Genomic DNA, 13,327 nt, shown 5'->3' on the forward strand with positions numbered 1-13,327 from the left:
AGCTTAGCTGAGGCCAATGCGTGCTTCATAAATATTGTTTCAGATGTATTGTTTAATGCATAAGGTTTATGACGTTTAAAGGGAAAATGCTCTTCAAAATGAAAATCATACCACTGTATGCTGGATTTGTACCAGGACAATCACGCCCCAAGCCTAAATAAATGGGAATGATTAGCACCGTCTAACAGAGTGTGCTTGTGGCCCTGATTGCAGGCTTCCTGATGTAGGGCGACTATTCTACACAGACAGCACCCACTCCATGAAGAAAGACCCAATGGTCCCTGTGTTAAAGTCATTCACCCAGGTACGCTCACCAATACACTGCGCCAACACACTGTCATGCATGTAGTGTGCAGGCATATTCATTTTGATTACAAATGCCTATTATTACTAAACCTCACGCAGCAACATGTGTTGTGTCCGTCAGCATGCAGTCAACCACATGAAGGTGGGGTACATGCCCCCCATCGAGGACATCGGTCCAGAGCCGCTGTTTGTCCAGTTTTTGTTCTCTGTGAGTGACCACCACGGGGGAACCACCACTGACCTGCTCTTCAACGTCACCGTCACTCCTGTGGACAACCAGGCTCCTGAGGTGGGGGGTGGGGGGGGTTCTCTGGTCAAGTAAAATATTTATCAACAACACCATGTTACATGAGGAAGAAAAAAAAAGGAGAAATGCTAGTCATGAAGGTGAACAGTGTCTTTTATGAACTGCTTTGGTATTGACGGAACCATGACATAGACATTGAAACATTTCATATGCGAAAATCCATTCCACTCGGTATCTGCACCAAACGAATCCGTTACCATTCTCTTACTCTATCAACTCTGTTTCTATCTCCACCTCCATCGATTTCTATCTGGTTATCCTGGACCTCCTCAGGTGTTCACCAACCTACTGAGAGTGGAGGAAGGAGGAGGGGCCTTCTTCACGGAGGAGCACCTGTTGGTGCGGGACGGGGACAGCTTGGAGGACAAGCTCAGAGTAGGGGTGCAGACTACGCCCATCCATGGGAAGCTGGAGCTGCAGGGGCGAGAGCTCCGCCAGGGTGACACCTTCATCCTCCAAGACCTGCGAGGTCTCCGAGTCAGGTGGGACATATAGTGGCACGATAAGGGGGGCTAGACGATAGAGGGAGGCAGCCCGTGTAATTATTTGGTTTCGTTTGAGGTTAATCACGTCAACCCAATCTATGTGGGTCCATTTAACAAAAACAAAAAAAATTATGTCTCATTGCAGGTACATCCATGATGACTCTGAGACTGTGGAGGACACTGTTGGTCTAACAGTAACTGATGGTGTCAACTCTGCTCATGTGTTCTTACCAGTCCAGGTGAGTAGGCTGTATACACTACCGTTCAAAAGTTTGGGGTCACTTAGAAATGTCCTTGTTTTTGAATGAAAAGCAATTTTTTTTTGTCTATTAAAAAAGCATCTCATTGATCGGAAATGCAGTGTCGACATTGTTAATGTTGTAAATGACTATGTAGCTGGAAACGGCAGATGTTTATGGAATATCTACATAGCCGTATTGAGGCCCATTATCAGCAGCCATCACTCCTGTGTTCCAATGGCACGTTGTGTTAGCTAATCCAAGTTTATCATTTTAAAAGGCTAATTGATCATTAGAAAACCCTTTTGCAATTATGTTAGCACAGCTGAAAACTGTTGCCCTGATTTAAGAAGCAATAAAACTGACCTTCTTTAGACTAGTTGAGTATCTGGAGCATCAGCATTTGTGGGTTCAATTACAGGCTCAAAATGGCCAGAAACAAAGACCTTTCTTCTGAAACTCGTCAGTCTATTCTTGTTCTGAGAAATTAAGGCTATTCCATGCGAGAAATTGTCAAGAAACTGAAGAACTCGTACAATGCTGTGTACTACTCCCTTCACAGAACAGCGCAAACTGGCTGTAACCAGAATAGAAAGAGGAGTGGGAGGCCCCGATGCACAACTGAGAAAGAGCACAAGTACATTAGAGCGTCTAGTTTAAGAAAAAGACGCCTCACAAGTCGTCAACTGGCAGCTTCATTAAATAGTACCCCCAAAACACCAGTCTCAACGTCAACAGTGAAGAGGCGACTCCGGGATGCTGGCCTTCTAGGCAGAGTTGCAAAGAAAAAGCCACATCTCAAACTGGCCAATAAAAATAAAAGATTAAGATGGGCTAAAGAACACAGACACTGGACAGAGGAAGATTGGAAAAAAGTGTTATGGACAGACGAATCTATGTTTGAGGTGTTCGGATCACAAAGAAGAACATTCGTGAGATGCATAAAAGATGCCGGAGGAGTGCTTAATGCCATCTGTCAAGCATGGTGGAGGCAATGTGATGGTCTGGGGGTGCTTTGGTGGTGGTAAAGTGGGAGATGTGTACAGGGTAAAAGGGATCTTGAAGAAGGAAGGCTATCACTCCATTTTGCAACACCATACCATACCCTGTGGACGGCGCTTAATTGGAGCCAATTTCCTCCTACAACAGGACAATGACCCAAAGCACAGCTCCTATCTATGCAATAACTATTTAGAGAAGAAGCTGTCAGCTAGAATTCTGTCTATAATGGAGTGGCCAGCACAGTCACCGGATCTCAACCCTTTTGAGCTGTTGTGGGAGCAGCTTGACCGTATGCTACATAAGAAGTGCCCATCAAGCCAATCCAACTTGTGGGAGGTGCTTCAGGAAGCATGGGGTGAAATCTATTCAGATTACCTCAACAAATTGACAACTACAATGCCAAAGGTCTCCAAGGCTGTAATTGTAAATGATTCTTTGACGAAAGCAAAGTTTGAAGGACACAATTATTATTTCAATTAAAAATCATTATTTATAACCTTGTTAACGTTTTGACTATATTTCTTATTCATTTTGCAGCTAATTTCATGTATGTTTTCATGGAAAACAAGGACATTTCTAAGTGACCCCAAACTTTTGAACGGTAGTGTAGTCTAGGTATGAAAGGAAAATGGGAAATGTAGAATGTGCGAATGCCATCATTCTCTTGCTCCATTGTGGCCTTCTCCCACCCTCCCCCTACACAGATCCTACCAGTGAATGATGAGCCCCCCCAACTAGGACCAGGGCTGCGTGGGGGGCTGACCTGTGAGGAAGGGGGCCATGTTCAGGTCACTGCTGAGTACCTGTTTGCCACGGACGCAGACAGTGATGATGCCAGGCTAATCTACATGCTGGCCCGGACCCCTGCCAGGGGGGAGTTGCAGAGAGGGGGGGTTACTGTGGACAAGTTCTCCCAACAGGACGTCCTGCAGGGGCTCATCTACTACATACACACAGGTGAGGTTTAGCTTGATCCCAAGTCTGTTTGTGCTGTTTCGCCAATGACCTTAGGACAATGACCATAGGACAATGACCATAGGAGTCGACAAGACAGCACAAACAGATATGGGGCCAGGCTAGGTGTGGATCATTGGGGAAAACAATTTGTTAAAAATGCACATTTTCTCCATGAGCGCAATCCATAGGTAGCCTGGTTTGATCGTAGCATTCAGTCTGGTTTAACCAGGAGGCATATATGTAAGTGCTATGGACGCTGAACTAACCTAGTGCCTTCTAACAGAAGAGAAAGAGTTTGAGAGTCAACTCAACTTTTGACTCCTAGAGGTTAGAGAGGCAAGCCAGCAACCAGAGAGTTGCAAGTTCGAATCCCAGGTCTGACAGGACAAATCTGGTGGGAAGTGAGCTGGCAGCTCGAGGGTTGCTGGTATCAAATCTTAGCACTTAACCCCCCACAACAACTGCTCCACGGGCACCCAGTGTGGCAGCCCCCTGCTCCAACCTCCAACCTGCACATGTACAGTTGAAGTCGGAAGTTTACATATACATTTAAACTACATTTTTCAAAATTCCTGACATTTAATCCTAGTAAAAGTTCCCTGTCTTAGGTCAGTTAGGATCACCACTTTATTTTAAGAATGTGAAATGTCAGAATAATAGTAGAGAGAATTATTTATTTCAGCTTTTATTTCTTTCATCACATTCCCAGTGGGTCAGAAGTTTACATACACTCAATTAGTATTTGGTAGCAATGCCTTTAAATTGTTTAACATGGGTCAAACGTTTCGGGTGGCCTTCCACAAGCTTCCCACAATAGGTTTGGTGAATTTTGGCCCATTCTTCCTGATAGAGCTGGTGTAACTGAGTCAGGTTTGTAGTCCTCCTTGCTCGCACATGCTTTTTCAGTTCTGCCCACACATTTCATATAGGATTGAGGTCAGGGCTTTGTGATGGCCACTCCAATACCTTGACTTTGTTGTCCTTAAGCCATTTTGCTACAACTTTGGAAGTATGCTTGGGGTCGTTGTTCATTTGGAAGACCCATTTGCGACCAAGCTTTAACTTCCTGACTGATGTCTTGAGATGTTGCTTCAATATATCCCCATAATTTTCCTGCCTCATGATGCCATCTATTTTGTGAAGTGCACCAGTCCCTCCTGCAGCAAAGCACTCCCACAACATGATGCTGCACCCCCGTGCTTCACGGTTGGGATGGTGTTCATCGGCTTGCAAGCCTTCCCCTTTTTCCTCCAAACATAACGATGGTCATTATGGCCAAACAGTTCTATTTTTGTTTCATCAGACCAGAGGACATTTCTCCAAAAAGTACGATCTTTGTCCCGATGTGCAGTTGTAAACCGTAGTCAGTTTTTTTTTTAATGGCGGTTTTGGAGCAGTGGCTTCTTCCTTGCTGAGCGGCCTTTCAGGTTATGTCGATATTGGACTCGTTTTACTGTGGATATACATACTTTGTACCTGTTTCCTCCAGCATCTTCACACGGTCCTTTGCTGTTGTTCTGGGATTCATTTGCACTCTTCGCACCAAAGTATGTTCATCTCTAGGGGACAGAACGCGTCTCCTTCCTGAGCGGTATGACGGCTGCGTGGTCCCATGGTGTTTATACATGCGTACTATTGTTTGTACAGATGAACGTGGTCCCTTCAGGCGTTTGGAAATTGCTCTCAAGGATGAACCAGACTTGTGGAGATCTACAATATTTTATCTGAGGTCTTGGCTGATTTCTTTTGATTTTCCCATGATGTCAAGCAAAGAGGCGCTGAGTTTGAAGGTAGGCCTTGAAATACATCCACAAGTACACCTCCAATTGACTCAAATGATGTCAATTAGCCTATCAGAAGCTTCTAAATGCATGACATAATTTTCTGGAATTTTCTAAGCTGTTTAAAGGCACAGTCAACTTAGTGTATGTAAACTTCTGACCCACTGGAATTGTGATACAGTGAATTAATAAGAGAAATAATCTGTCTAAACAATTGTTGGAAAAATGACTTGGGTTATGCACAAAGTAGATGTCCTAACCGACTTGCCAAAACTATAGTTTGTTAACAAGAAATTTGTGGAGTGGTAGAAAACGAGTTTTAATGACTCCAAGCTAAGTGTATGTAAACTTCCGACTTCAACTGTATGTGTGTCTTTGGGAGGGGTTAAAATGAAGCAGAAGTAAAATTTTGGTGTACAATTGACAACTAAAGGCATCTTAATCATCCCCTTCATGGGTCTATCAACCAGTAAACACACTGTTACATATGTTAACTTCCTGTTTTCCTCTGACCAATAGGGGGCGAGATTGGAGCCAGTCCCGTGTCTGACTCGGTCACTCTCATCGTGTCGGACGGAGAAGCAGGGGGCATGGACAGCTGTTGCCATGGAGACGCCCTGCCACCACCCGTACCTCTCCACGGGACACTTCCTGTTTACGACCTCAACGTGACGGTGCTTCCTGTCAATAACAAGACCCCAGTCATCACCATGGGTAAGCCTCCTTTCCCCACTTTCACTTCAATCTCAGAAAGGAACAATACTGGGGTATAGGTTCAAATAGATACATATATAGAGATATACAGTGCATTCGGAAAGTATTCAGACCCCTTCCCTTTTTCCACATTTTGTTACGTTACAGCCTTATTCTAAAATTGATTGAATTAAAAATGTTACTCATCAAGCTATACACATTACCCCATAATGACAAAGCAAAAACAGGTTAATAGAAAAAACGGGAATACCTTATTTACATAAGTATTCAGACCCTTTCCTATGAGACTCGAAATTGAGCTCAGGTGCATCCTGTTTCCATTGATGATCCTTGAGATGTTTCTACAACTTGATTGGAGTCCACCTGTGGTATATTCAATTGATTAGGCATGATTTCGAAAGGCACAGACCTGTTTATATAAGGTCCCACAGTTGACAGTGCAGGTCAAAAACCAAGCCAATCAGGTCAAACAAATTGTCTGTAGAGCTCTGAGACAGGATTTTGTCAAGGCACAGATCTGGGAGGTCCCCAAGAACACAGTGGCCTCCATCATTCTTAAATGAAAGAAGTTTGGAACCACCAAGACTCTTCCTAGAGCTGGCCGCCCGGCCTAACTGAGCAATCGAGGGAGAAGGGCCTTGGTCAGGGAGATGACCAAGAACCCGATGGTCACTCTGACAGGCCCAGAGTTCCTCTGTGGAGATGGGAGAACTTTCCAGAAGGACAGCCATCTCTGCTGCACTCCATCAATCAGGAATTTAAGGTAAAGTGGCCAGATGGAAGCCACTCCTTAGTAGAAGGCACATGACAGTCCACTTGAAGTTTGCCAAAAGGCACCTAAAGGACTCTCAGACCATTAGAAACAAGATTCTCTGGTCTGATGAAACCTAGATTGAACTCTTTGGCCTTAAAGCCAAGCGTCATGTCTGGAGGAAACCTGTCACCGTCTCTACGGTGAAGCATGGTGGTGGCAGCATCATGCTGTGGGGATGTTTTTCAGCGGCAGGGACTGGGAGACAAGTCAGGATCGAGGGAAAGATAAACAGAGCAAAGCACAGAGAGATCCTTGATGAAAACCTGCTCCAGAGCGCTCAGGACCTCAGACTAGGGCGAAGGTTCCCCTTCCAGCAGGGCAACAACCCTAAGCACACAGCCAAGACAATGCAGCAGTGGCTTCAGGACAAGTCTCTGAATGTCCTTGAGTGGCCCAGCCAGAGCCCGGACTTGAACCCGATTGAACGTGTCTGGAGGGACCTGAAAATAGCTGTGCAGCAATGCTCCCCATCCAACCTGACAAAGCTTGAGAGGATCTGCAGAGAAGAATGGGAGAAACTCTTCAAATACAGGTGTGCCAAGCTTGTAGCGTCATACCCAAGAAGACTTGAGGCTGTAATCGCTGCCAAAGGTGCTTCAACAAACTACTGAGTAAAGCGTCTGAATACTTATGTAAATTATTTTTTTTTATACATTTGCTACAATTTCTCAGAAACTCGTAAAAAGAGGAAACATCCTCTCACTGTCAACTGCATTTATTTTCAGCAAACTTAACGTGTAAATATTTGTATGAACATAACAAGATTCAACAACTGAGACATTAACTGAACAAGTTCCACAGACATGTGACTAACAGAAATTGAATAATGTGTCCCTGAACAAAGGAGGGGTCAAAATCAAAAGTTCTGTGCGTGACAGTCAGTATCTGGTGTGGCCACCAGCTGCATTAAGTACTGCAGTGCATCTCCTCCTCATGGACTGCACCTTATATTCCAGTTCTTGCTGTGAGATGTTACCCCACTCTTCAACCAAGGCACTTGCAAGTTCCCGGACATTTCTGTGTGGAATGGCCCTAGCCCTCACCCTCCGATCCAACAGGTCCCAGACGTGCACAATGGGATTGAGATCCGGGCTCTTCGCTGGCCATTGCAGAACACTGACATTCCTGTCTTACAGGAAATCACGCACAGAGCGAGCAGTATGGCTGGTGGCATTGTCATGCTGGAGGGTCATGTCAGGATGAGCCTGCAGGAAGGGTACCACATGAGGGAGGAGGATGTCTCCCTGTAACGCACAGCGTTGAGATTGCCTGCAGTGACAGCAAGCTCAGTCCGATGATGCTGTGATACACCGCCCCAGACCATGATGGACCCTCCACCTCCAAGTCGATCCCGCTCCAGAGTACAGGCCTCGGTGTAACGCTCATTCCTTCAACGATAAACTTGAATCCAACCATCACCCCGGGTGAGACAAAACCGCGACTCGTCAGTGAAGAGCACTTTTTGCCAGTCCTGTCAGGCGACGTTGTTGCTGGTGGTGTCTGGTGAAGACCTGCCTTACAACAGGCCTACAAGTCCTCAGTCCAGCCTCTCTCAGCCTATTGCGGACAGTCTGAGAGCACCGATGGAGGGATTGTGCGTTCCTGGTGTAACTTGGGCAGTTGTTGTTGCCATCCTGTACCTGTCCCGCAGGTGTGATATTTGGATGTACCAATCCTGTGCAGGTGTTGTTACACGTGGTCTGCCACTGCGAGGGCGATCAGCTGTTCGTCCTGTCTCCCTGTAGAGCTGTCTTAGGTGTCTCACAGTAATGACATTGCAATTTATTGCCCTGGCCACATCTGCAGTCCTCATGCCTCCTTGCAGCATGTCTAAGACACATTCACGCAGATGAGCAAGGACCCTGGGCATCTTTCTTTTGGTATTTTTTAAGAGTCAGTAGAAAGGCCTCTTTAGTGTCCTAAGTTTTCATAACTGTGACCTTAATTGCCTACCGTCTGTAAACTATTAGTGTCTTAAAGACCGTTCCACAGGTGCATGTTCATTAATTGTTTATGGGTCATTGAACAAGCATGGGAAACAGTGTTTAAACCCTTTACAATGAAGATCTGTGAAGTTATTTGGATTTTTATGAATTATTTTTGAAAGACAGGGTCCTGAAAATGGGACGTTTCTTTTTTTGCTGAGTTTATATAGATCCACACTCTATATCGAGAGAAACAGCTGTATATAAAGACATATTAAAGAGATCCATTTATAGAAACACAGAGAGAGACATATTTAGACACACTCTATATATGGCTCTAGATTAGGGGTGTCAAACAAATTTTGCCCTGGGGGCTGCATTCGGTCCTCAACGATGTCCGGAGGGCCGCACTGAAAATTGGCTATATTTCCTCGCCATCAAAACATACAAAATCTAGTCTATCCATCGTTTTCTGAATTTTCGATACTCCCTGACTAGAGGCCACAAGAAACTGCATAAATGTAGTTTTCATTTGTTTTCAGTCATTTGAAAGTATATTAAGTTCCTTTTCCCCCCAAAAGACAAAAATCAACATCTTGTATTTTTTTTTTAATTATTAGTTGTATTTTTACTCCAACCACCCGCAGGCCACGTTGGGGCCTAGACACCTCTGATCTAGGTGCAAACAAGGGAATACCAAAGACGCCTCATCTTTCTTTGTCTTGTCAATGCAGCTCTATGGGGAGCTGGGTGCATCGAATAAGACAAGATTCCCCATCACCTCAGTTCTATTGTTGTGTAAAGGTTTAACTACTTTGTGATAATCACAATCCCCTTAATGCCGGTAAACACACGCTCTGTAATTTCCCAGCCTGCCCTCTGCTTTGAAGCGGGGAGCTCGGTGGCAGGTGGTAGAACGCATTGCGCTAGCGAGAATCTCTTAATCAGCCGAGCACACACACTCTGCACTAGGAGAGGAAGCAGGGCGAGCATTGTGTCCCCACACACACACACACAAAACACACACAAAACACACATGGATTCCTGGGGACGGCGAGGGAACGTCTCTCGCTAGAGCCCGAGCCAAGAAGAGGGATTGGACCGTAAAGCCCCCTGTGTGTGACCGGCAACTTTGTGGTTATCAATAGGGAACAGTGACCACTGGGAGAGAATGAGAGGACTAAGAAGGGTGTTAGGAGATGGGGAGTAGAGACTGAGGGTGGCTGTTGTGAGCATGGTGTGTGTGTGTGTGTGTGTGTGTGTGTGTGTGTGTGTGTGTGCGTTTGTAGGTAAAAAGGGGTTTGTTAGGGCATTTAATGGAAATCCCTTGCTGGGTGTTGTTATGAATTACTGCATGGTGTTGTGGTGTGTTCTAGCGTGCAGAGGGCACACACACAGCTGGTCGGGATTATTCCTCTGCTGTGTTGGGGAGGGGAGCTAACGTTAGCGAACCGGTGGGCGCCGAGCAGACACCAATTCCCCACGAGGGCCACCGGACAATGAAGGCCTCAGCAAACAAAAGACAGAAAGGAGCATCCCTTGCTCACAAAAGAACACACGTTAGGCCTCCCTTCCACCCTTCTTGCTGCCAAGATTATCTATCCCGGCCCGCTATACCCCATCTCCACCAGCATCAGCTAATTCGCTAATCCCAGCCAAGAAAAATATGAATATTTATTCTCAATCTTCACCGCTGCATAGCAGGCCCTCAAAATCCGGAGTAGTTTGCAGGGGAAATGTAGTTGTCTAATTAATTTGCATTGAATAAAGAGACCGCATCAGAGAATTAGCAGAGCGAAACAAAGAGGAATCCGGCTTTGCCTCTTTTCTTGTTTGGTGGACAATGTTTTTTTTTTTTTATCACCTGTATCCCAGACATTTGGTCATTAACTACACACACACACACACCTCATCCCCCCTTGGATCAGGGTGGATCCTGATCCAAGCCTTCATCCCACCATTGCCCATTCTCCATTCATTATTTATCAGTGCTGTAAATGGGTGCAGACGCCAGCAAGCAGGGGCATGATGGCTTTATCAGCAACCAGGTGGCAGCGTGCTGGCCAAGAGCCGAGAGAGGGGGAGAGAGAGAGAGAGAGAGAATGTGAGAGAGGAGAGGGAGGGAAGATTGGCATATGTTTAGGGATGGATGGATACATTTACTGTTTTTCTCTATCATGCCTCCTAAGCTTCTGAAACCATTACTAAAAATGTGAGAGAATTGCGAGAGAGAATTCCATTGCAATTATTTCATGTGCAATTATTTCATGTCATCATTTCATGTGTCTTTCACTGTCATTTCGCTCTGTGTGTCCCTGTCAGGTGACATGTTTGTGGTGGACGAGGGCTCCTCAGCCTGTCTATGTGGGGGAGTGCTGGGGGCCGAGGACCCCGATACGTACCCTGAAGAGCTCCTCTTCCTCCTGGAAAACCCACCCCTACAGGGCTTCCTGGAGAACACCCTGCCCTCACCAGGTTTCGAGAAGAGCAACGCAGGCCTCAGAGTGGGTCAGTGGCACACAGATCCTTAAGAGTGATAGCCAAATCTATATTTGGGGTGGAAGTCCCCAGACCTGTGTCTGAAGGCCCATAGTGACAGAATCAACAATAATCCGTTGTTTTCTTCTGCCACCTCTAGGAGTTAGCATAATTAGCATCGTCCAAATTCATGAATGTAAACAGCGGTACCGATGTTACCAAAGCTGCATTGCAAGCAGAAACTTCCTCAAAAACACTTCAAACTAAGTTCCTTAGTTGGTGCAGGGATAATTTAAGCATAAACTATTTCCACATGTACAGTAGTCTCAAAGCCGCAACTGTTTCCGTTTGCTGTAACATGGACAATAAATGTTTATTGTATTGCATTGTATTCCATTGGGCACTCGGATTGATTACCAGCTGTGAACAAACTCACCAGGCTTGATGGAACTATCAGAGCATTGGAATATTACTGCAAAAAGAACGACATTCTCGCGGGCAAGAAAACATGGACAGGGTCTTTGCGAGCATAGACGCTACCAAACAGTTTGAAGTGTTTTTGAGGAAGTTTTGGCTCGCAATATAGCTTTGCTAACATCGGTACCGCTAATACATGAATGAATTTGGAAAATGCTAATTTTATTCTAACTCCTGGCTGTGACAGAAGTAAACAATGGATTATTGTGGTTTCTGTCAATATAGGCCTTCAGACACAACTCAAGGTAAGGGGAATTCCACCCAAATATAGATTTAGCATAAACTATCCCTTTAAGCTCTTTAGTCAAAAGGTTAGCCATGGTTAGTTCAAAGTTGGCCATTAGTTATCTTGCTGATATCTACCGACACAAACTATTATGACTGTTTAAAAAATACGTTTTTTTAAATTAATCCGGCTCGAAGGACAAGTAATTCAATATACGGCTCGAAGGACCAATAAGCCTTTTTAACATGTTATATCATGCTTATATGGCAGTGAAAAATGTGTTGAATAAGGTACTGCCTAGACCCACTCTTCTCCCGTACACTGCTGTTGTGTTCTGGGCACTCAGTCTCAGACAGTATGGACCATGCACACAGTTAACTCTAAGTCGACAAGAGTACAATGAGAAAAGATTCATTTCTACTCATACCCTGCTGTGTTGTTGTTGTGGTATGTTCAGTCTCATTCAGCCTGCTCCACCTCAGAGCGGGATACATCAACTACGTCCAGGCGGAGCACCAGGGGACTGAGCCCACCGTGGACCAGCTGGTGATCAGTGTGAGCGACGGGAGGCACAAGTCTCCCCCCATCCCCTTCTACATCATCATCCACCCCACCAACGACGAGACTCCCTCTCTGACACTTAGCAACTTCACTGTAAGTTGCCTCACATCCATCCATCTAACGCTTTTATGTCTTTGGCCATGTTTAAATACTTTGGAAAATGCACCCTGCTGTCATCCCACTGCTCTGACATGACTTGATGGGTCTAAGCTATGGAGTGGAATTTTTGCTTTTGCATATCCAACCGTGTTAGACCAGTGATTACCTCAAGGAAGGGAGTGAAGTAAGGAGGCATTTCACAGTGTTCAAACAGGTCCATGGTCTGCGACGGCGCCTTCCCTCTCTTCCTATGATGCCTCCTCCATCTCCTCATGCCATACCTGCTTAATTTCCTTTCTTTCCCTTCGGACTCATCCTCCTTTTCCTCATCCCTCTTTTTTCCCCCAGGTGATCGAGGGAGGGATAAAGGAGCTGAGTCCGGCCATTTTGAATGCATTGGACTTGGACGCCCCGGCGGACATTTTGACCTTCACAGTATTGGTTCCCCCAGCCCACGGGACCCTGCTGAACGGGATCTATGGAACGGAGTTGAGCCGCTATAAGAACATGGGCCCCAAGCTACTTCTGCAGAGCCTGATAGTACACACCTTCACCATGGAGGAGCTCAAACAAGGTGAGACACTTGATTTTGATGTATATGTCTGAAGCACCACTGTAGCCCAAAAAGTATTTGCCCTTAGGGGGACCAAGAATGATTTAAACAGAATTGATTTGAATAATCTTGTACAGTTTATCTTTGAAATATTTCCATAAACTATACAGGAGCGTATGGCTTACTGTAGGCCTGTCTTTTGTTCCATGCACCTGGAAGAATTGTTGTGCACTTTGTTAAGTGCATGTTTTTGAACTATAGTAGGGCAGCAGTTGCCTTCATGTATCACTGTGTCTTCGTTTGGTTTAGTGCCATATGTTTACTAGTGTCGTTTGTTAGTCTATGCCTTTCTGAGTTTGAGGTTGTTGGGTTGTTATTCGGGGGGTACAGGCATTACATCCAA

General features: G+C 45.4%; 1 protein-coding gene across 2 annotated transcripts in view; it reads left to right on the forward strand.

Moving 5' to 3' along the window:
- Positions 1–13,327, forward strand: part of frem1b (Fras1 related extracellular matrix 1b) — a 57,842-nt gene that overhangs the window by 13,447 nt on the left and 31,068 nt on the right. For both annotated transcript variants that reach the window (XM_029706511.1, XM_029706512.1), the window contains 9 exons: positions 214–304; positions 428–595; positions 887–1,095; positions 1,244–1,337; positions 3,044–3,296; positions 5,597–5,791; positions 10,853–11,038; positions 12,169–12,365; positions 12,720–12,945. In XM_029706511.1, coding sequence (XP_029562371.1) covers positions 214–304; positions 428–595; positions 887–1,095; positions 1,244–1,337; positions 3,044–3,296; positions 5,597–5,791; positions 10,853–11,038; positions 12,169–12,365; positions 12,720–12,945 — 1,619 coding nt within the window. The remainder of the gene's footprint in view (positions 1–213; positions 305–427; positions 596–886; positions 1,096–1,243; positions 1,338–3,043; positions 3,297–5,596; positions 5,792–10,852; positions 11,039–12,168; positions 12,366–12,719; positions 12,946–13,327) is intronic.

Source organism: Salmo trutta, chromosome 22, assembly GCF_901001165.1.
Source record: "Salmo trutta chromosome 22, fSalTru1.1, whole genome shotgun sequence".
In the NCBI taxonomy this organism is placed as follows: domain Eukaryota; kingdom Metazoa; phylum Chordata; class Actinopteri; order Salmoniformes; family Salmonidae; genus Salmo; species Salmo trutta.